A 27500-nucleotide genomic window follows, 5' to 3' on the forward strand; every position below is an offset into this window, starting at 1 on the left:
GTGGCCCCAGTGCGACTGCCTCATCTCCTTCCACTCCAAAGGTACGACTGATAATACGACTACTACTACTACAGATACTACTATAACTACTACTACAGATACTACTATAACTACTACTACTTAGACTACTACTACTACTACACTACTACTACTACTACTACTACTACTACTACAGATACTACTATAACTACTACTACAGATACTACTATTACCACTACTACTACAAATACTACTACTCTACTATACTACTACTACTATACTACTACTACTAACTATACTACTACTACTACTAATACTACTATTACACTACTACTACTACTACTACTACTACTATAACTACTACTAACACTACTACTACACCTACTACTACTATACTACTACTATTACTACTACTATACTACTACTACAGATACTACTACTACTACTACAAACTACTACTACTACACTACTACTACAGATACTACTATACTACTATACTACTATAACTACTACTAATACTACTTACTACTATATATACTACACTACTACTACTATAAACTACTACTATAACTACTACTACTACTACTACAGATACTACTATTTACTACTACTACTACTACTACTACTATACTACTAACTACTATAACTACTACTACTACAAATACTACTACTACTACTACAGATACTACTATAACTACTACTACTACACTACTACAGATTACTACTAACTATAACTACTACTACAGATTACTACTAAACTACTAACTACTACTACTAACTACTACTACTACTACTACTACTACTACTACTACTACTACTACACTACTACTACTACTACTAACTACTACTATACTACACTACTACTACTATATACTACTACTACTACTACTACTACTACTACTACTACTACTACTACTACTACTAACTACTATTACTACTACAGATACTACTATTACCACTACTACTACAAATACTACTATAACTACTACTACAATACTACTATAACTACTACTACAGATACTACTATTACCACTACTACTACTACTACTACAGATACTACTATTACTACTACTACAAATACTACTATAACTACTACTACTACAAATACTACTATAACTACTACTACAGATACTACTACTACTACTACAAATACTACTACTACTACTACTACAGATACTACTATTACTACTACTACTACAGATACTACTATTACCACTACTACTACAGATACTACTATACTACTACTACTACAAATACTACTATAACTACTACTACTACAAATACTACTATAACTACTACTACTACAAATACTACTATAACTACTACTACTACTACTACTATTACCACTACTACTACAAATACTACTATAACTACTACTACAAATACTACTATTACCACTACTACTATAACTACTACTACAGATACTACTATAACTACTACTACTACTACTACTACAGATACTACTATTACCACTACTACTATAACTACTACTACAGATACTACTATTACCACTACTACTACAAATACTACTATTACCACTACTACTACAGATACTACTATAACTACTACTACTACTACTACTACTACAAATACTACTACTACTACTACTACTACTACAGATACTACTATTACTACTACTACTACAGATACTACTATAACTACTACTACTACAGATACTACTATTACCACTACTACTACAAATACTACTATACTACTACTACTACATATACTACTACTTACCACTACTACTACTACTACTACCACTACTACTACAATGATACTACTATTACCACTACTACTACAAATACTACTATAACTACTACTACAGATACTACTATTACCACTACTACTACAAATATTACTATAACTACTATTACAAATACTACTACCACTACTACTACTACTACTATTACCACTACTACTACAAATACTACTACTGCAAATACTACTTTTACTGCGGCTAAACAAGCCCGTGGAGCAGTGGCCCCGGTGCGACTGCCTCATCTCATTTCACTCGAAAGGTACTACAAATACTGCACATACTACTGCTACAAATACTACTACTGATAGTACTACTGCAACTACTCTCGCAAATACTATTACCACTACTTTTACTGCCTCCTCTTCATCCACTCCAAAGATTCAAGTATCACTTGTTGTTGTGAACTGCAGGTTTTCCTCTGGACAAAGCTGTGGAGTACGTGAAACTGAGGAACCCCCTACTGCTCAACGACCTCAACATGCAGTACTACATACAGGACAGGTACTACTACTACTACTACTACTACTACTACTACTACTACTACAGTACTGCAGTACTACATACAGAACACTACTACTAAACACTACTACACTACTTACTACATACAGGACAGGTACTACTACTACTACTACTACTACTACTACTACTGCAGTACTACATACAGGACAGTACTACTACTACTACTACTACTACTACTACTGGTACTACATACAGAACAGGTACTACTACTACTACTACTAACTACTACTACTACTACTACGCAGTACTACATACAGAACAGGTACTACTACTTACTACTACTACTACTACTACTAACTACAGCAGTACTTACACTACTACTACTACTACTACTACTACTACTACTACTACTACTACTACAGGTACTACTACTACTACTACTACTACACTACTGCAGTACTACATACTACTACTACTACTACTACTACTACTACTACTGCAGTACTACATACAGGACAGGTACTACTACTACTACTACTACTACTACTGCAGTACTACATACAGAACAGGTACTACTACTACTGCAGTACTACATACAGGACAGGTACTACTACTACTACTACTACTACTACTACTGCAGTACTACATACAGGACAGGTACTACTACTACTACTACTACTGCAGTACTACTACAGTAACAGGTACTACTACTACTACTACTACTACTACTGCAGTACTACATACAGAACAGGTACTACTACTACTACTACTACTACTAACTACTGGACAGGTACTACTACTACTACTACTACTAACTACTACTACTACTACTACTACTACTACTGCAGTACTACATACAGGACAGGTACTACTACTACTACTACTACTACTACTGCAGTACTACATAACAGGTACACTACTACTACTACAGTACTACATACAGGACAGGTACTACTACTACTACTACTACTACTACTGCAGTACTACATACAGACTACTAGGTACTACTACTACTGCAGTACTACATACAGGACAGTACTCTACTACTACTACTACTACTACTACTACTGCAGTACTACATACAGGACAGGTACTACTACTACTACTACTACTACTACTGCAGTACTAGTACTACTACATACAGAACAGGTACTACTCTACTGCAGTACTACATACAGGACAGGTACTACTACTACTACTACTACTACTACTACTGCAGTACTACATACAGAACAGGTACTACTACTACTGCAGTACTACATACAGGACAGGTACTACTACTACTACTACTACTACTACTACTACTACTACTACTACTGCAGTACTACATACAGGACAGGTACTACTACTACTACTACTACTACTACTGCAGTACTACATACAGAACAGGTACTACTACTACTGCAGTACTACATACAGGACAGGTACTACTACTACTACTACTACTACTACTACTACTGCAGTACTACTACAGCACAGGTACTACTACTACTGCAGTACTACATACAGGACAGGTACTACTACTACTACTACTACTACTACTACTGCAGTACTACATACAGAACAGGTACTACTACTACTGCAGTACTACATACAGGACAGGTACTACTACTACTACTACTACTACTACTACTGCAGTACTACATACAGAACAGGTACTACTACTACTACTACTACTACTACTACTACTGCAGTACTACATACAGGACAGGTACTACTACTACTACTACTACTACTACTACTGCAGTACTACATACAGAACAGGTACTACTACTACTGCAGTACTACATACAGGACAGGTACTACTACTACTACTACTACTACTACTACTACTGCAGTACTACATACAGAACAGGTACTACTACTACTACTACTACTACTGCAGTACTACATACAGGACAGGTACTACTACTACTACTACTACTACTACTACTGCAGTACTACATACAGAACAGGTACTACTACTACTGCAGTACTACATACAGGACAGGTACTACTACTACTACTACTACTACTACTACAATACAGGACAGGTACTACTACTACTACTACTACTACTGCAGTACTACATACAGAACAGGTACTACTACTACTGCAGTACTACATACAGACAGGTACTACTACTACTACAGTACTACATACAGGACAGGTACTACTACTACTACTACTACTACTACTACTACTACTACTACTGCAGTACTACATACAGAACAGGTACTACTACTACTGCAGTACTACATACAGGACAGGTACTACTACTACTACTACTACTACTACTACTACTACTGCAGTACTACATACAGAACAGGTACTACTACTACTACTACTACTACTACTGCAGTACTACATACAGGACAGGTACTACTACTACTACTACTACTACTACTACTGCAGTACTACATACAGAACAGGTACTACTACTACTACTACTACTACTGCAGTACTACATACAGGACAGGTACTACTACTACTACTACTACTACTACTACTACTACTGCAGTACTACATACAGAACAGGTACTACTACTACTACTACTACTACTGCAGTACTACATACAGGACAGGTACTACTACTACTACTACTACTACTACTACTACTGCAGTACTACATACAGGACAGGTACTACTACTACTACTACTACTACTACTACTACTGCAGTACTACATACAGACAGGTACTACTACTACTACTACTACTACTACTACTGCAGTACTACATACAGGACTACAGACTAGGTACTACTACTACTACTACTACTACTACTACGCAGTACTACATACAGGACAGGTACTACTACTACTACTACTACTACTACTACTACTGCAGTACTACATACAGGACAGGTACTACTACTACTACTACTACTACTACTACTACTACTACTACTACTACTACTACTACAGTACTACATACAGGCAGTACACATACAGGACAGGTACTACTACTACTACTACTACTACTACTATACTACATACAGCAGTACTACTATAACTACATACAGGACAGGTACTACTACTACTACTACTACTACTACTACTGCAGTACTACTACTACAGAACAGGTACTACTACTACTGCAGTACTACATACAGGACAGGTACTACTACTACTACTACTACTACTACTACTGCAGTACTACATACAGAACAGGTACTACTACTACTGCAGTACTACATACAGGACAGGTACTACTACTACTACTACTACTACTACTGCAGTACTACATACAGAACAGGTACTACTACTACTGCAGTACTACATACAGGACAGGTACTACTACTACTACTACTACTACTACTACTGCAGTACTACATACAGAACAGGTACTACTACTACTGCAGTACTACATACAGGACAGGTACTACTACTACTACTACTACTACTACTACTACTACTACTACTACTACTGCAGTACTACATACAGGACAGGTACTACTACTACTACTACTACTACTACTACTACTACTGCAGTACTACATACAGAACAGGTACTACTACTGCAGTACTACATACAGGACAGGTACTACTACTACTACTACTACTACTACTGCAGTACTACATACAGAACAGGTACTACTACTACTGCAGTACTACATACAGGACAGGTACTACTACTACTACTACTACTACTACTGCAGTACTACATACAGAACAGGTACTACTACTACTGCAGTACTACATACAGGACAGGTACTACTACTACTACTACTACTACTACTGCAGTACTACATACAGAACAGGTACTACTACTACTGCAGTACTACATACAGGACAGGTACTACTACTACTACTACTACTACTACTACTGCAGTACTACATACAGAACAGGTACTACTACTACTGCAGTACTACATACAGGACAGGTACTACTACTACTACTACTACTACTACTACTACTACTACTGCAGTACTACATACAGAACAGGTACTACTACTACTGCAGTACTACATACAGGACAGGTACTACTACTACTACTACTACTACTACTACTACTACTGCAGTACTACATACAGAACAGGTACTACTACTACTACTACTGCAGTACTACATACAGGACAGGTACTACTACTACTACTACTACTACTACTGCAGTACTACATACAGGACAGGTACTACTACTACTACTACTACTACTACTGCAGTACTACATACAGGACAGGTACTACTACTACTACTACTACTACTACTACTGCAGTACTACATACAGAACAGGTACTACTACTACTACTACTACTACTACTGCAGTACTACATACAGAACAGGTACTACTACTACTACTACTACTACTGCAGTACTACATACAGGACAGGTACTACTACTACTACTACTACTACTACTGCAGTACTACATACAGAACAGGTACTACTACTACTACTACTACTACTACTACTGCAGTACTACATACAGGACAGGTACTACTACTACTACTACTACTACTACTACTGCAGTACTACATACAGGACAGGTACTACTACTACTACTACTACTACTACTGCAGTACTACATACAGGACAGGTACTACTACTACTACTACTACTACTACTACTGCAGTACTACATACAGGACAGGTACTACTACTACTACTACTACTACTACTACTGCAGTACTACATACAGGACAGGTACTACTACTACTACTACTACTACTACTGCAGTACTACATACAGGACAGGTACTACTACTACTACTACTACTACTACTACTGCAGTACTACATACAGGACAGGTACTACTACTACTACTACTACTACTACTACTACTGCAGTACTACATACAGGACAGGTACTACTACTACTACTACTACTACTACTGCAGTACTACATACAGGACAGGTACTACTACTACTACTACTACTACTACTGCAGTACTACATACAGGACAGGTACTACTACTACTACTACTACTACTACTGCAGTACTACATACAGGACAGGTACTACTACTACTACTACTACTACTACTACTACTACTACTACTACTACTACTACTACTACTACTGCAGTACTACATACAGGACAGGTACTACTACTACTACTACTACTACTACTACTGCAGTACTACATACAGGACAGGTACTACTACTACTACTACTACTACTACTACTACTACTGCAGTACTACATACAGGACAGGTACTACTACTACTACTACTACTACTACTACTGCAGTACTACATACAGGACAGGTACTACTACTACTACTAGTACTACATACAGGACAGGTACTACTACTACTACTACTACTGCAGTACTACATACAGGACAGGTACTACTACTACTACTACTACTACTGCAGTACTACATACAGGACAGGTACTACTACTACTACTACTACTACTACTACTACTACTACTACTACTACTGCAGTACTACATACAGGACAGGTACTACTACTACTACTACTACTACTACTACTACTACTACTGCAGTACTACATACAGGACAGGTACTACTACTACTACTACTACTACTACTGCAGTACTACATACAGGACAGGTACTACTACTACTACTACTACTACTACTGCAGTACTACATACAGGACAGGTACTACTACTACTACTACTACTACTACTGCAGTACTACATACAGGACAGGTACTACTACTGCAGTACTACATACAGGACAGGTACTACTACTACTACTACTACTACTACTGCAGTACTACATACAGGACAGGTACTACTACTACTACTACTACTACTACTACTACTACTACTGCAGTACTACATACAGGACAGGTACTACTACTACTACTACTACTACTACTACTACTACTACTGCAGTACTACATACAGGACAGGTACTACTACTGCAGTACTACATACAGGACAGGTACTACTACTACTACTACTACTACTACTGCAGTACTACATACAGGACAGGTACTACTACTACTACTACTACTACTACTACTACTACTGCAGTACTACATACAGGACAGGTACTACTACTACTACTACTACTACTGCAGTACTACATACAGGACAGGTACTACTACTACTACTACTACTACTACTACTGCAGTACTACATACAGGACAGGTACTACTACTACTACTACTACTACTACTACTGCAGTACTACATACAGGACAGGTACTACTACTACTACTACTACTACTACTGCAGTACTACATACAGGACAGGTACTACTACTACTACTACTACTACTACTACTACTGCAGTACTACAGTTGTGCTCATTAGTGTAGTTTCTGTGGTCATTGTGATTTTAAAGAATAAACACAGTAGTTTGATCATAAACGGCTTCACTCAAACACGAAGCACGAAACACGAGGGAAACAAAAGTGTTTGTGTTTTTATTCATTTTCTCTGAAAAATGAAGAAGAAATCAGAAATTCTGCCACAGTAAGTGAACTTATGAACACAACTGTATATTCACGACACGTACTGCTATAGGAGTCCAGTCCCGGTCCAGTCCCGGTCCAGTCCCGGTCCAGTCCCGGTCCAGTCCCGGTCCAGTCCCGGTCCAGTCCCGGTCCAGTCCAGTCCCGGTCCAGTCCCGGTCCAGTCCCGGTCCAGTCCCGGTCCAGTCCCGGTCCAGTCCCGGTCCAGTCCCGGTCCAGTCCCGGTTCAGTCCCGGTTCAGTCCCGGTTCAGTCCCGGTCCAGTCCCGGTTCAGTCCCGGTCCAGTCCCGGTTCAGTCCCGGTTCAGTCCTGGTTCAGTTCTGCTCTGTGTTGTAGGAGGCAGGTGTACAGGATTCTTCAGGAGGAGGGCATAGATCTTCCTCGATACGCCGTCCTCAATCGAGACCCGGACCACCCTGAAGGTACGACCTTTGACCCCGGGGTTAGGGGTCAAAGATACTTATCAATACTAAAACTTTTATCAAAACCTGATCCTCGTGTCGCTCAAGTCTGGATCCAAAAAAATCCCACTGACAGAACTGAGAAGAACCAAGCAGAACCGAGAAGAACCGAGAAGAACCCAGAAGAACGTTTCCTGAATGTGTTTAGATCAGGATCAGAACAAGAATAAGAGCAGAGAGAGACTAGTGTACACACATGGACCTGGTTTAGACCTGGTTTAGACCTGGTTTAGACCTGGTTTAGACCTGGTTTAGACCTGGTTTAGACCTGGTTCCTCAGATATAAAGACACATGGGAATAGAAAAGAAAGTTCTACCATTTAATGTGGAAAATCACACACACAGGGTTTTATTCACGTTTATATTGTTTGTACCGAGTATCGAGTCTGGTCCTGAGTATAGAGTATGGAGTCTGGTCCTGAGTATGGAGTCTGGTCCTGAGTATGGAGTCTGGTCCTGAGTATGGAGTATGGAGTCTGGTCCTGAGTATCGAGTATCTGGTCTGGTCCTGAGTATGGAGTATCGAGTCTGGTCCTGAGTATCGAGTCTGGTCCTGAGTATCGAGTCTGGTCCTGAGTATGGAGTATGGAGTTTGGTCCTGAGTATCGAGTCTGGTCCTGAGTATGGAGTATCGAGTCTGGTCCTGAGTATGGAGTATCGAGTCTGGTCCTGAGTATGGAGTATCGAGTCTGGTCCTGAGTATGGAGTATCGAGTCTGGTCCTGAGTATGGAGTATCGAGTCTGGTCCTGAGTATCGAGTCTGGTCCTGAGTATCGAGTCTGGTCCTGAGTATGGAGTATGGAGTTTGGTCCTGAGTATCGAGTCTGGTCCTGAGTATGGAGTATCGAGTCTGGTCCTGAGTATGGAGTATAGAGTCTGGTCCTGAGTATCGAGTCTGGTCCTGAGTATGGAGTATCGAGTCTGGTCCTGAGTATGGAGTATGGAGTCTGGTCCTGAGTATGGAGTATCGAGTCTGGTCCTGAGTATGGAGTATGGAGTCTGGTCCTGAGTATGGAGTATGGAGTCTGGTCCTGAGTATGGAGTCTGGTCCTGAGTATGGAGTCTGGTCCTGAGTATGGAGTCTGGTCCTGAGTATGGAGTCTGGTCCTGAGTATGGAGTCTGGTCCTGAGTATGGAGTCTGGTCCTGAGTATGGAGTATCGAGTCTGGTCCTGAGTATGGAGTATCGAGTCTGGTCCTGAGTATGGAGTCTGGTCCTGAGTATGGAGTCTGGTCCTGAGTATGGAGTCTGGTCCTGAGTATGGAGTCTGGTCCTGAGTATGGAGTCTGGTCCTGAGTATGGAGTATCGAGTCTGGTCCTGAGTATGGAGTCTGGTCCTGAGTATGGAGTCTGGTCCTGAGTATGGAGTCTGGTCCTGAGTATGGAGTCTGGTCCTGAGTATGGAGTATCGGGTTTGATGACATCAGGAGTTTGTGTTTTTTCTGCTGGGCCTTGACCTTCAGCTGTGGAGAGGAGCATCTTTGTAATGCAGCGTCTATTTTATTTTTACACCACACTGAAACAGAACCCTCCTCTACACGCCTATTTCAGTCCTGGTCCAGTCCTGGTCCAGTCCTGGTGCAGTTCTGGTCCAGTCCTGGTTCAAGTCCAGCTTTAGTTCTCAGAACCTCCAGAGATCCTCCCTGAGCTGCAGAGGCTGCACTAGCACTGAGTCAGGACTGGAGCAGGTTCTGGAGTTTAGTGAGAGACGTTCAGATCAGACAGAAACATTTTACCTTTAAACACACTGGATTTCAGCTTTGAACCACCAACCCAAATGAGTCATGTGACGCTCTTTCTGTGTTCTGATTGGAGAATCGTCCAAAACCAAAACACACAATTTTATGTTCAGTGTTTTTGTGATGAAGATTAAATCAGAGTTAGAACAGTTCTCAGTAAAAATTCGATTTGATTTAAACAGGTTTGAGGTGAAGGTTCTGTATTTAACCCATCCTCCAGTCTCTCCCAAAATGAGATATCGACTGAACCGATATCTTGGAGCCGATATGTAATCCCAGTATCTCCTCAGTGCGACACAAACCCAAAAGTGAGAAACATGAATTTAAGGTTCACTCAAAAACTAAATAAAAATACAAGTGAGTTTATTTAATGAGAGTGAGAGCTCCTAAAAACACTGACGACAGAGACCCGCCCAAACACTCACCAGACCCACAGTTAGTCTGAAGGTTCTGGACTGAAGCTGGAGGTTCTGGTGTCCTGAGCGATGTTAGTCCAGACAGATCCAGCTCCTTCAGATTCTGAACTCTGAACTGAGCCTGAACCTCTCCATTTCACAAACCTCCTTTTCACCACAGCAGCTTTATTCAACTGAAGCCAAAAATAATAAAATGACTGTTGGGTTTTGTTTAAGCCAGTCAGAGGCCAACGTAATACTGATACTGATACTAACACTACTACTACTGCTACTACTGTAATACTGTTGATACTACTGCTACTGCTACTGCAGTACTGCTGATACTACTACCACCACAGTACCAATACTAACATTTGTACTAATAATATAAAAATATATTTTTTTGCACTCAGAGTTCTACAGCAGGAACATTTAAGTCTGAGTTAAGGGGTCAGTGCGAGGGGGGGTCACGGTCTCACTGACGTGGGCATTTACAAACCAGGAACCTGAACGTGGCACCAAAAGAACCTTTTTCTCTACCAGTACTTACCGAAGGTTTTTGGTCTGTTTCTACTTGGAACTGAGTATTGGTTCAGTCCCGGTTGAGTTCCAGTCCTGGTTCTATTTCAGTTCAAATTCTGGTTTTGTTTCAGTCCTGGTATAGTTCTGGTTCTGGTTCAGTCCCGGTTCAGTTCTGGTTCTGGTTCAGTCCCAGTTCACTCCTGGTTCTGGTTCTGGTGTCTTCAGAGTGCAGTCTGGTGGAGGGGGAGGACCACGTGGAGGTGAATGGTGAGATCTTCCAGAAGCCGTTTGTGGAGAAACCGGTTTGTGCTGAAGACCACAACGTGTACATCTACTACCCAACATCTGCAGGAGGAGGCAGCCAGAGACTCTTCAGGAAGGTACTGCTCCTCCTCTGACCCTCTGACCCTCTGACCTCCTGACCCTCACCTCTGACCTCTGACCTCCTGACCCTCTGACCCTGTCCTCTTCTCAGATTGGCAGTCGTAGCAGTGTGTATTCTCCTGAGAGCAGCGTGAGGAAGACTGGCTCCTACATCTACGAGGAGTTTATGCCCACGGACGGAACCGACGTCAAGGTGAGACCACACCTGAGACCACACCTGAGACCACACACACCTGAGACCACACACACCTGAGACCACACACACCTGAGACCACACACACCTGAGACCACACAGACCACACACTGAGACCACACCTGAGACCACACCTGAGACCACACCTGAGACCACACCTGAGACCACACACACCTGAGACCTGAGACCTGAGACCACACACACCTGACCTGAGACCACACACACACTGAGACCACACACCTGACCTGAGACCACACACACACCTGAGACCTGAGACACACACACCTGAGACCACACCTGAGACCACACCTGACACACTGAGACCACACCTGAGACCACACACCTGAGACCTCCACACACCTGAGACCACACCTGAGACCACACCTGAGACCACACACACCTGAGACCACACCTGAGACCACACACACCTGAGACCACACACACCTGAGACCACACCTGAGACCACACACAGACCTCACACACCTGAGACCTCACACACCTGAGACCACACACTGAGACCACACCTGAGACCACACACACCTGAGACCTGAGACCACACACTGAGACCACACACTGAGACCACACACACCTGAGACCTGAGACCACACACCTGAGACCTCACAGACCACACCTGAGACCACACCTGAGACACACTGAGACCTCACACACCTGAGACCACACCTGAGACCACACCTGAGACCACACTGAGACCACACACCTGAGACCTCACACACACACACCTGAGACCACACGAGACCACACACACACCTGAGACCACCCTGAGACCACACCTGAGACCACACACACACACCTGACCTGAGACCACACACTGAGACCACACACCTGAGACCACACCTGGAGAGACCACACACTGAGACCACACACACCACACACCTGAGACCACACCTGACACACTGAGACCACACACACTGAGACCACACCTGAGACCACACACACCGAGACCACACACCTGAGACCACACCTGAGACCTCACACCTGAGACCACACACACCTGAGACCACACACCACCTGAGAGACCACACCCTGAGACCACACACACCTGAGACCACCTGAGACCTCACCTCACCTGAGACCTCACAGACCACCACCTGAGACCACACCTGAGACCTCACACCTGAGACCACACCTGAGACCACACACATGAGACCACACACAGACCTGAGACCACACCTGAGACCACACACACCTGAGACCACATGAGACCACACCTGACCTGAGACCACACCACCTGAGACCACACACTGAGACCACACAGACCACACACCTGAGACCACACCTGAGACACACCTGAGACCACACCACACACACACTGAGACCACACACACCCTGAGACCACACACACCTGAGACCACACCTGAGACCACACACCACTGAGACCACACCACAATGAGACCACACACTGAGACCACACACTGAGACCACACACCTGAGACCTCACACACCTGAGACCTCACTGAGACCCTGAGACCATCACCTGAGACCACACCACCTGAGACCACACACCTGAGACCACACCTGACCACACCTGAGACCACACACTGAGACCTCAGACCTCACACACCTGAGACCACACACACCTGAGACCACACACACACTGAGACCTCACACACCTGAGACCTCACACCACCTGAGACCACACACACCTGAGACCACAACACTGAGACACACACTGAGACCTCACCACCTGAGACCTGAGACCACACCTGAGACCACACAACACCTGAGACCTCACACACCTGAGACCTCACACACCTGAGACCACACCTGAGACCACACCTGAGACCACCTGAGACCACACACACCTGAGACCTCAACACACCTGAGACCACACAGACCACACACACCTGAGACCCACACGACCTGAGACCACACCTGAGACCACACACCTGACCTGAGACCTCACACACCTGAGACCTCACACACCTGAACCTCACCTGACCCTGACCTGAGACCACACACACCTGAGACCACACACACCTGAGACACACACCTACTGAGACCTCACCTGAGACCACACCTGAGACCTCACCTGAGACCTCACCTGAGACCTCACAGACACAGACCTGAGACCTCACACCTGAGACCACACCTGAGACCACACCTGAGACTCACACTGAGACCACCACACCTGAGACCACCTGAGACCACACACCTGAGACACACTGAGACCTCACACACCTGAGACCACACCACCTGAGACCACAACACACACCTGAGACCACACACACCTGAGACCACACCTGAGACCACCACACCACACCTGAGACCACACCTGAGACCACACACACCTGAGACCACACACACCTGAGACCTGAGACCTGAGACCACACACCTGAGACCACACACCAGACCACACCTGAGACCACACCTGAGACCACACACCCTGAGACACAACCTGAGACCCACCTGAGACACACACCTGAGACCTCACACAACCTGAGACAACACACTGAGACCACACACCTGAGACCAGACACACACCTGAGACCTCACACACCTGAGACCTCACACACCTGAGACCGTCACACACCTGAGACCTCACCTGAGACCACACCTGAGACCACCACCTGAGACTCACACACTGAGACCTCACCTGAGAACAACCCTGAGACCACACCTGAGACACCTGAGACCTCACCACACCACACCTGAGACACCACACCGAGACCACACACCTGACACACAACCTGAGACCTCACACCTGAGACCTCACTGAGACACACACACCTGAGACCACACGAGACCCACACCTGAGACCTCACCCCTACCTGAGACCACACACTCAGAACCCAGACACCTGAGACCTGAGACACACCTGAGACCTGAGACACACACCTGAGACCTCACCACCTGAGACCTCACACACCTGAGACCTCACCTGAGACCACACACACCTGAGACCTCACACACCTGAGACCACACCTGACCACACCTGAGACCACACACACCTGAGACCCACACACCTGAGACCTGAGACCTCACCTGAGACCTCACACACCTGAGACCTCACACACCTGAGACCACACACACCTGAGACCTCACACACCTGAGACCTCACACACCTGAGACCACCTGAGACCTCACACCTGAGACCACACCTGAGACCACCACACCTGAGACCTCACCACCTGAGACCACACAGACACCTGAGACCACACCTGAGACCACACACACCTGAGACCTCACCTGAGACCTCACCTGAGACCTCACCTGAGACCTCACCTGAGACCTCACCTGAGACCTCACACACCTGAGACCTCACCTGAGACCACACCTGAGACCTCACCTGAGACCTCACACACCTGAGACCTCACACACCTGAGACCACACCTGAGACCACACCACACCTGAGACCACACACACCTGAGACCACACACACTGAGACACCTGAGACCTGAGACCACACCTGAGACCACCCACCTGAGACCTCACACACCTGAGACAACACACCTGAGACCTCACCTGACACCTGAGACCACACCTGAGACCTCACACACCTGAGACCTCACACACCTGAGAACCACAGACCTGAGACCTGCACCTGAACCTCACCTGAGACCACACACACCTGAGACCTCACACACCTGAGACCACACACTGAGACCTGAGACCACACACACTGAGACCTCACACCTGAGACCTCACACCTGAGACCACACACCCCACACACCTGAGACACACTGAGACCACACACACCTACCACTGAGACCTCACACACCTGAGACCACACACCTGAGACCTGAGACCTCACCACCTGAGAACCTCACACACCTAGACCTCACACACCTGACCGACCTGAGACCTCACACAGAGACACACTGAGACCACACACCTGAGACCACACACCTGAGACCACACAACATGAGACACACACCCTGAGACCTCACCTGAGACACACAACCTGAGACCACACACCACCACTGAGACCTCACCTGAGACCTCACACCACACTGAGACCACACACACTGAGACCACACACCTGAGACCAACACCTGACTGAGACCTCACCTGAGACCACACTGAGACTCACACAACCTGAGACAAACTCACCTCACACACCTGAGACCTCACACACCTGAGACCTCACACACCTGAGACCACACACACCTGAGACCTGAGACCTCAACACCTGAGACCTCACACACCTGAGACCACACACCTGAGCCACACACACCTGAGACCTCACACCACCTGAGACCTGACCTGAGACTCACCTGAGACCACACACAGAACCTCACACACCTGAGACCACACCTGAGACCTCACACCTGAGACCCACACACCTGAGACTCACACACCTGAGACTCACCTGAGACCACCTGAGACACACACCTGAGACTCACACACGCTGAGAGAGACCTCACACACCTGACCTGAGACCTCACACCTCACCTGAGACCTCACCACCCTGAGACCTCACAGACACCTGAGACCACACACTGAGACCTGAGACCACACACACACCTGAGACACACCTGAGACCACACCTGAGACCACACCTGAGACCCACCTGACCTCACACCTGAGACCACACACCTGAGACCACCTCACCTGAGACCAGACACACTGAGACCTCACCTGAGACCACCTGAGACACACTGAGACTCTCACAGACACACAGACACACCTGAGACCAGACACACACCTGAGACACACACACAACACTGAGACCACACACACCTGAGACCTCACACACCTGAGACCACACACACCTGAACCAGTTGAGACCTCACCTGAGACCCACACACCACCTGAGACCTCACACCTGAGACTCACACACACCTGAGACCTCACACCTGAGACCTCACACACTGAGACCTCACCTGAGACCACACACACCTGACCAACCTGAGACCACACACTGAGACCTCACTGAGACCACACACACCTGAGACCTCACACCTGAGACCACACACACCTGAGACCTCACCTGAGACCACACACACCTGAGACCTCACCTGAGACCACACACACCTGAGACCTCACACACCTGAGACCTCACCTGAGACCTGAGACCTCACCTGAGACCTCACACACCTGAGACCACCTGAGACCTCACACCTGAGACCTGAGACCCACACACACCTGAGACCACACACACCTGAGACCTCACACACTTGAGACCTCACACACCTGAGACCACACCACACTGAGACCTCACACACCTGAGACCACACCACACTGAGACCTGAGACACACACCTGAGACCTCACACTGAGACCTGAGACCACCTGAGACCACACCTGAGACACCTGAGACCACCTGAGACCTCACCTGAGACCTCACACACCTGAGACCTCACACACCTGAGACCTCACACACCCTGAGACCTCAGACACCTGAGACCACACCTGAGACCACACCTGAGAACCTCACCTGAGAACCCCTGAGACACTGAGACCACACTGAGACCTCACCCTGAGACCACACACACCTGAGACCACACACTGAGACCACACCTGAACACACCTGAGACCTCACGCTGAAGACCTCACCTGAGACCTCACACACCTGAGACCAACACACCTGAGACCACACCTGAGACCGACACACCTGAGACCTGAGACCCACACACCTGAGACCCTCACACACCTGAGACCTCACACACCTGAGACCTCACACACCTGAGACCCTCACACACCTGAGACCTCACCTGAGACCTCACCTGAGACCTCACACACCTGAGACCTGAGACCTCACCTGAGACACACCCTGAGACCTCACACACCTGAGACCACACACCCTGAGACCACACACCTGAGACACACACCCAGACCTGACCACAACACACCACCTGAGACCTGAGAACACACACCTGAGACCACACACAGACCACACCTGAGACCTCACACACCTGAGACCTGAGACTGAGACACACCTGAGACCACACACACTGAGACCTCACACACTGAGACCTCACACCTGAGACTCACACACCTGACACCTGAGACCACTGAGACACACACACACACCTGAGACCACACAGACTGAGACCTCACACACACCTGAGACCACACACACCTGAGACCTCACCTGAGACTACACTGAGACCTCACACACCTGAGACCTCACCTGAGACCTCAACCTGAGACAAACACACACCTGAGACCTCACACACCTGAGCACCCCTCAACACACCTGAGACCTCACACCTGAGACCACACACTGAGACCACACACCTGAGACCACACACACCTGAGACCTCACACACCTGAGACCACACACCTGAGACCACACCTGAGACCTGAGACCTCACCACACCTGAGACCTCACACACACTGAGACCACACACTGAGACACACCTGACCCTGAGACCACACACACCTGAGACCACACACCTGAGACACACACCTGAGACCTCACACACCTGAGACCCTCACCACCTGAGACCACACACAACCTGAGACCTCACACACCTGAGACCGACCACAACCTGAGACCACACACCTGAGACCTCACACACCTGAGACCTCACACACCTGAGACCACACCTGAGACCTGAGACACACACACCTGAGACCTCACACACCTGAGACCTCACACACCTGAGACCTCACACACCTGAGACCTCACTGAGACCACACAGACCACCTGAGGACCACACACACTGAGACCACACACACCTGAGACCACACACACCTGAGACCTCACACACCCTGAGACCTCACCTGAGACCTCACCTGAGACACACTCACACACCTGAGACCTCACCTGAGACCACACACCCTGAGACCACACGAACCACCTGACCTCACCCTGAGACCACACCTGAGACCCACACACCTGAGACCTCACACACCTGAGACCTCACACACCTGAGACCTCACACACTGAGACCTCACACACACCTGAGACCACACACACCTGAGACCTCACACTGAGACCACACACCTGAGACCACACCTGAGACCACACCCTGAGACGACCACCACACACCTGAGACCACACCTGAGACCTCACACCTGAGACCTCACACCACACCTGAGACCTCACCTGAGACCTGAGACCACACACACCTGAGACCACAGACCACACACACCTGAGACCTCACACACCTGAGACCACACCTGAGACCTCACCTGAGACCTCACACACCTGAGACCTCACACACCTGAGACCTCACACACCTGAGAACCTCACACACCTGAGACCTCACCTGAGACCACACCTGAGACCACACCTCACACACCTGAGACCACACACACCTGAGACCACACCTGAGACCTCACAACTGAGACCTCACACTGAGACCTCACACTGAGACCTGAGACCACCTGAGACCACAGACCACACACACCTGAGACCTCACACACCTGAGACCACACACACCTGAGACCTCACACTGAGACCTCACCTGAGACCTGAGACCTCACCTGAGACCACACCCCTGAGACCTCCACCTGACCTGAGACCACACTGACCACACACACCTGAGACCTGAGACCTCACCTGAGACCTCACCTGAGACCACACACACACCACACCTGAGACCTCACCTGAGACCTCACACCTCACACCTGAGACCTCACCACACTGAGACCACACACACCTGAGACACCTGACCTGACCACACACACCTGAGACCTCACACCTGAGACCACACCTGAGACCTGAGACCTCACCTGAGACCTCACAACTGAGACCTCACACACCTGAGGACCTCACACACCTGAGACCACCTTCCACACACCTGAGACCTTGAGAGACCTCACCCTGAGACCTGAGACCTCACACACAGACCTCACCTGAGACCTCACCTTGAGACCTCACACACCTGAGACCACACACCACCTGAGACCTCACACACCTGAGACCTCACACACACCTGAGACCACACACCTGACCTGAGACCTCACACACCCTGAGACCACACACCTGAGACCTCACCTGAGACCACAGACCACCTGAGACCTACACACCTGAGACCACACACACTGATGACCTCACACACCTGAGACCTCACACTGAGACCTGAGACCTGAGACACACACCTGAGACCTCACACCTGAGACCTCACACTGAGACCTCACACACCTGAACCTCACACCTGACCTGAGACCACACCACACCTGAGACCACACCTGAGACCACACACCTGAGACCTGAGACCACACACCTGAGACCTCACCTGACCTCACCACTGAGACCTCAACACCTGAGACCACACACCTGAGACCACACACTGAGACCACACTGAGACACACCTGAGACCACACACACCTGAGACCACACACACCTGAGACCTCACACACCTGAGACCTCACACACCTGAGACCTCACACACCTGAGACCTCACCTGACACCTGAGACCTCACACACCTGAGACCACACCTGAGACACACACCTGAGACCTGAGACCACACACTGAGACCACACCTGAGACCACACACACACCTGAGACCACACTGAGACCACACTGAGACCTCACACACAGACCTACACACACCTGAGACCTGAGACCTCACACACCTGAGACCACACCTGAGACCACACCTGAGACCACACACACCTGAGACCACACACACCTGAGACCTCACACACCTGAGACCACACACACCTGAGACCTCACCTGAGACCTCACACTGAGACCTCACCTGAGACCGACCACACACTGACCTCACACCTGAGACCTCACACACCTGAGACCCACCTGAGACCACACCTGAGACCACACAGACCTGAGACCTCACCTGAGACCACACACACCTGAGACCACACCTGAGACCACACACACCTGAGACCTCACACACCTGAGACCTCACACACCTGAGACCTCACACACCTGAGACCTCACACACCTGAGACCTCACCTGAGACCTCACCTGAGACCTCACCTGAGACCTCACACACACCTGAGACCACACCACCTGAGACCACACACACCTGAGACCTCACACACCTGAGACCTCACACACCTGAGACCACACCTGAGACCACACACACCTGAGACCTCACACACCTGAGACCTCACACACCTGAGACCTCACACACCTGAGACCTCACACACCTGAGACCTCACACCTGAGACCACACACACCTGAGACCTCACACACCTGAGACCTCACCTGAGACCACACCTGAGACCTCACACACCTGAGACCTCACACACCTGAGACCTCACACACCTGAGACCTCACACACCTGAGACCACACCTGAGACCACACCTGAGACCACACCTGAGACCACACCTGAGACCTGAGACCTCACACACCTGAGACCTCACACACCTGAGACCTCACCACCTGAGACACACTGAGACCACACCTGAGACCTCACACACCTGAGACCTCACACACCTGAGACCGCACACACCTGAGACCGCACCTGAGACCGCACCTGAGACCTCACACACCTGAGACCGCACACACCTGAGACCGCACACACCTGAGACCGCACACACCTGAGACCGCACACACCTGAGACCGCACACACCTGAGACCGCACACACCTGAGTCAGTCTGGGCAGGGCATCTGACTGTCGTGGTGGTCTGTTTCAGGTGTACACCGTGGGCCCAGACTACGCCCACGCTGAGGCGCGTAAGTCTCCGGCTCTGGACGGTAAGGTAGAGCGGGACAGCGAGGGCAAAGAGGTGCGCTACCCCGTCATGCTCAGCGCCATGGAGAAGCTGGTGGCACGGAAGGTCTGCCTGGCCTTCAAGGTAAGATCTGCCCCAGGAACCCGAGGAACCTGAGGAACCTAAAGAACCCAGACCTACTGCTGGACATACAGAGACACCATAACTGACTTTAAAGATCCTGTATTAGACAAAACGGACTCTTCTGAGCTTTAAGTCACCTGGAGTTGTGTTTTGTTTGTGTAACTCTTTATCATGAGTCTGTCTGTTCCACCTTGTGATGTCATGAAGTGGTCGTTTTCAACAGTCGTTTGACCAGTTTCTTTTCCCTTTAGTTCAGTCGAGATCATAATTCCAGGACTAAAATGATCCAGATGATTCTAGTGAAGGTGTGTGGAGTTTAAAAACACAGTGGAGCACTTCATGTATCACCACATGATGACATCACAAGGTGGGACAGAGTGTTTTCAGTTTGAGAAAAGAGCTCATGTTAAATGTGCAGGTTCGTGAGTTAAATATGTGAATGAAACAAAACACAACTCCAGGAGACAACAACAGAAGAGAGCAGAGGATTCTGGGACATTTAAAGGGACAAACCTCTGACCCTTTAACGAGACAAAGAGACTTTATTGATCCTGAAGGAAATTCAAGACCTTTTAAATTTAATAATTTAATTTAAACCTTGTTAAAATGTCATGACCTCCTCAAAAATAGACCCTCAAAATGTCTTCCATTTGTAATATTGAAGCAGGACCAAACCAGGTCTAAACCAGGTCTAAACCAGGTCTAAACCAGGTCTAAACCAGGTCTAAACCAGGTCTAAACTAGGTCTAAACCAGGACTAAACCAGGACTAAACCAGGTCTAAAACCAAGACTAAAACCAAGACTAAACCAGGTCTAAAACCAGGACTAAACCAGGACTAAACCAGGTCTAAACCAGGACTAAACCAGGTCTAAACCAGGACTAAACCAGGACTAAACCAGAGGTCCTTGGTCTTTGTTTTGCAGCAAACCGTGTGTGGGTTTGACCTCCTCAGAGCGAACGGTCACTCGTACGTCTGTGATGTGAACGGATTCAGCTTCGTCAAAAACTCCATGAAATATTACGACGACTGCGCCAAGATCCTGGGGTAAAACGAGAGACTGTTCTGTATCTTCTCCATCTCCTGTACCTCCTGTACCTCCTGTACCTCCTGTACCTCCTGTACCTCCTGTACCTCCTGTACCTCCTGTACCTCCTGTACCTCCTGTATCTCCTGTACCTCCTGTACCTCCTGTACCTCCTGTACCTCCTGTATCTCCTGTACCTCCTGTACCTGTACTCTGTACCTCCTGTACCTCCTGTACCTCCTGTACCTGTACCTCCTGTACTCCTGTACCTGTACCTCCTGTATCCCTCCTGTACCTCCTGTACTCCTGTACCTGTACCTCCTGTACCTCCTGTATCCTGTACCTGTACCTCCTGTACCTCCTGTACCTCCCTGTACCTCCTGTACCTGTACCTCCTGTACTCTGTACCTGTACCTCCTGTATCTCCTGTACCTCCTGTACCTCCTGTACCTCCTGTACCTCCTGTACCTCCTGTACCTCCTGTATCTCCTGTACCTCCTGTACCTCCTGTACCTCCTGTACCTCCTGTACCTCCTGTACCTCCTGTATCTCCTGTACCTCCTGTACCTCCTGTACCTCCTGTACCTCCTGTATCTCCTGTACCTCCTGTACCTCCTGTACCTCCTGTACCTCCTGTATCTCCTGTACCTGTACCTCCTGTACCTCCTGTACCTCCTGTACCTCCTGTACCTCCTGTACCTCCTGTACCTCCTGTACCTCCTGTATCTCCTGTACCTCCTGTACCTCCTGTATCTCCTGTACCTCCTGTACCTCCTGTACCTCCTGTACCTCCTGTACCTCCTGTATCTCCTGTATCTCCTGTACCTCCTGTAATCTCTCCTGTACCTCCTGTATCTCCTGTACTCCTCCTGTATCCTGTTCCAGATCCCCTGGTCCATCCCTACAGAAGCAGAAGACATCCCCATAGTGCCCACCACCTCAGGGACCATGTGAGAACTGACCCAGGACTGAACCAGGACTAAACCAGGACTGAACCAAGACTAAACCAGGTGTCTGTTGCAGGATGGAGCTGAGGTGTGTGATCGCTGTGATTCGTCATGGAGATCGGACGCCTAAACAGAAGATGAAGATGGAAGTCCGCAACCCCATGTACGTACCATGGTCCGGACCAGGCCTGGGGACTCTGGTCTGGACTCTGGTCTGGGGACTCTGGTCTGGACTCTGGTCTGGACTCTGGTCTGGACTCTGGTCTGGTCTCTGGTCTGGTCTCTGGACTCTGGTGTAGTTTAACCTGGTTTTCTTGGTGCTTTTGTGTTCCAGGTTTTTCGATCTGTTTGAGAAATACGGAGGATATAAAACAGGGAAACTGAAGCTGAAGAAACCCAAACAGCTGCAGGTCTGAGTCTCATTTATCACAAACAAACGAGACGTCAGGTTCAGTGTTTCTGTAACACGGAATTTACACCAGGAGCGTCAGAGAAACATAACATGACAGAGCTGCACATGCGAGTACTTTTAAAAACTTACACCAGCCTCTAGTGTATTCTCACGTTTAAACTCTAAACTCTGTGTATTCTCACGTTTAAACTCTGTGTATTCTCACGTTTAAACTCTAAACTCTGTGTATTCTCACGTTTAAACTCTAAACTCTGTGTATTCTCACGTTTAAACTCTAAACTCTGTGTATTCTCACGTTTAAACTCTGTGTATTCTCACGTTTAAACTCTAAACTCTGTGTATTCTCACGTTTAAACTCTAAACTCTGTGTATTCTCACGTTTAAACTCTAAACTCTGTGTATTCTCACGTTTAAACTCTAAACTCTGTGTATTCTCACGTTTAAACTCTAAACTCTGTGTATTCTCACGTTTAAACTCTAAACTCTGTGTATTCTCACGTTTAAATCTCTCAAACTCTGTGTATTCTCACGTTTAAACTCTAAACTCTGTGTATTCTCACGTTTAAACTCTGTGTATTCTCACGTTTAAACTCTGTGTATTCTCACGTTTAAACTCGAAACTCTGTGTATTCTCACGTTTAAACTCGAAACTCTGTGTATTCTCACGTTTAAACTCTAAACTGTGTATTCTCACGTTTAAACTCGAAACTCTGTGTATTCTCACGTTTAAACTCGAAACTCTGTGTATTCTCACGTTTAAACTCGAAACTCTGTGTATTCTCACGTTTAAACTCTAAAATCTGTGTATTCTCACGTTTAAACACTAAACTCTGTGTATTGTCACGTTTAAACTCTAAACTCTGTGTATTCTCACATTTAAACTCGAAACTCTGTGTATTCTCACGTTTAAACTCGAAACTCTGTATTCTCACGTTTAAACTCTAAAATCTGTGTATTCTCACGTTTAAACACTAAACTCTGTGTATTGTCCCGTTTAAACTCTAAACTCTGTGTATTCTCACGTTTAAACTCTAAACTCTGTGTATTCTCACATTTAAACACTAAACTCTGTGTATTCTCACGTTTAAACTCGAAACTCTGTGTATTCTCACGTTTAAACTCTAAACTCTGTGTATTCTCACGTTTAAACTCTAAACTCTGTGTATTCTCACGTTTAAACTCTAAACTCTGTGTATTCTCACGTTTAAACTCTAAACTGTGTATTCTCACGTTTAAACTCGAAACTCTGTGTATTCTCACGTTTAAACTCGAAACTCTGTATTCTCACGTTTAAACTCGAAACTCTGTGTATTCTCACGTTTAAACACTAAACTCTGTGTATTGTCACGTTTAAACTCTAAACCCTGTGTATTCTCACGTTTAAACTCGAAACTCTGTGTATTCTCACGTTTAAACTCGAAACTGTGTATTCTCACGTTTAAACTCTAAAATCTGTGTATTCTCATGTTTAAACACTAAACTCTGTGTATTGTCACGTTTAAACTCTAAACTCTGTGTATTCTCACGTTTAAACTCGAAACTCTGTGTATTCTCACGTTTAAACTCTAAACTGTGTATTCTCACGTTTAAACTCTAAACTTCTGACGTAGTTTTTCATTGTTGCTTGGGTTCTGTTGTGTTTTAAATCTCTAAACTAAAGTGTCAGAGTGGAGGTTTTGCAGTGATATTTAGACCTCACTCGTGTAAAGTGCTGTTCCTGTGGCGTCCTGCAGGAGGTGCTGGACATCACGCGGCAGCTGTTGGCCGACCTGGGCGCGCTCGTCGACTGTGAGATCGAGGAGAAGAAGTCCAAACTGGAGCAGCTCAAAACCGTCCTGGAAATGTGAGGAAGAACTTTTAAAGCTCCACTCTGGAACTTTCACTGGGTCCAACTGTTTGTCTTGGTGGAGTGTGCCGTCTCTGTCTGGAACGTTCCACAGGGCAGAGGGGCAGGTTGTGGTGGGGTCAGGTTACAGTGGGGCAGGTTGTGTTGGGGTCAGGTTACAGTGGGGCAGGTTGTGGTTGTTGGGGGTCAGGTTGCGGTGGGGCAGGTTGTGTTGGGGTCAGGTTACGGTGGGGCAGGTTGTGTTGGGGGCAGGTTACGGTGGGGCAGGTTGTGTTGGGGGCAGGTTACGGTGGGGCAGGTTGTGTTGGGGTCAGGTTACGGTGGGGCAGGTTGTGTTGGGGTCAGGTTATGGTGGGGCAGGTTGTGTTGGGGTCAGGTTACGGTGAGGCAGGTTGTGGTGGGGTCAGGTTGGTTGGGGCAGGTTTGTGGTTGGGGTCAGGTTACAGTGGGGCAGGTTGTGTTGGGGGGCAGGTTACAGGTGGGGCAGGTTGTGGTGGGGGCAGGTTACAGTGGGGCAGGTTGTGGTGGGGGCAGGTTACAGGTGGGGCAGGTTGTGTTTGGGGTCAGGTTACGGTGGGGCAGGTTGTGTTGGGGTCAGGTTACAGTGGGGCAGGTTGTGGTTGTGGGGGTCAGGTTGCGGTGGGGCAGGTTGTGTTTGGGGTCAGGTTGCGGTGGGGTCAGGTTACGGTGGGGCAGGTTGCGTTGGGGTCAGGTTACAGTGGGGCAGGTTGTGGTGGGGCAGGTTACAGTGGGGCAGGTTGTGTTGGGGGCAGGTTACGGTGGGGCAGGTTGTGTTGGGGTCAGGTTACAGTGGGGCAGGTTGTGGTGTTGGGGGTCAGGTTGCGGTGGGGCAGGTTGTGTTGGGGTCAGGTTGCGGTTGGGGTCAGGTTACGGTGGGGCAGGTTGCGTTGGGGTCAGGTTACAGTGGAGCAGGTTGTGTTGGGGGCAGGTTACAGTGGGGCAGGTTGTGGTGGGGGCAGGTTACGGTGGGCAGGTTGTGTTGGGGGCAGGTTACGGTGGGGCAGGTTGTGTTGGGGGCAGGTTACGGTGGGGCAGGTTGTGTTGGGGGCAGGTTACGGTGGGGCAGGTTGTGTTGGGGGCAGGTTACGGTGGGGCAGGTTGTGTTGGGGTCAGGTTACGGTGAGGCAGGTTGTGGTTGGGGGCAGGTTACGGTGGGGCAGGTTGTGTTGGGGTCAGGTTACAGTGGGGCAGGTTGTGGGTGGGGCAGGTTACAGTGGGGCAGGTTGTGGTGGGGGCAGGTTACAGTGGGCAGGTGGGGGCAGGTTGTGGGGCAGGTTGTGGTGGGGGCAGGTTACAGTGGGGCAGGTTG

The 27500-nt window shown here is 47.7% G+C and overlaps 1 protein-coding gene across 1 annotated transcript in view; it reads left to right on the top strand.

The window, feature by feature from the left end:
- Position 1: 1 nt before the first annotated feature.
- The window catches only part of ppip5k1a (diphosphoinositol pentakisphosphate kinase 1a), a gene marked incomplete at its 5' end in the record, with an annotated part of 58472 nt that continues 30973 nt past the window's right edge, over positions 2-27500 (top strand). Inside the window, 11 exons of the mRNA XM_055154395.1 lie at positions 2-41; positions 2152-2242; positions 8900-8985; positions 11906-12060; positions 12156-12257; positions 21777-21938; positions 22864-22985; positions 23814-23915; positions 23989-24075; positions 24247-24322; positions 26058-26167. Coding sequence (XP_055010370.1) covers positions 2-41; positions 2152-2242; positions 8900-8985; positions 11906-12060; positions 12156-12257; positions 21777-21938; positions 22864-22985; positions 23814-23915; positions 23989-24075; positions 24247-24322; positions 26058-26167 — 1133 coding nt within the window. The remainder of the gene's footprint in view (positions 42-2151; positions 2243-8899; positions 8986-11905; positions 12061-12155; positions 12258-21776; positions 21939-22863; positions 22986-23813; positions 23916-23988; positions 24076-24246; positions 24323-26057; positions 26168-27500) is intronic.

The sequence above is a fragment of the Boleophthalmus pectinirostris genome, unplaced genomic scaffold (genome assembly GCF_026225935.1).
Source record: "Boleophthalmus pectinirostris isolate CB_2022bp ecotype Guang Dong unplaced genomic scaffold, ASM2622593v1 HiC_scaffold_19, whole genome shotgun sequence".
In the NCBI taxonomy this organism is placed as follows: Eukaryota; Metazoa; Chordata; class Actinopteri; order Gobiiformes; family Gobiidae; genus Boleophthalmus; species Boleophthalmus pectinirostris.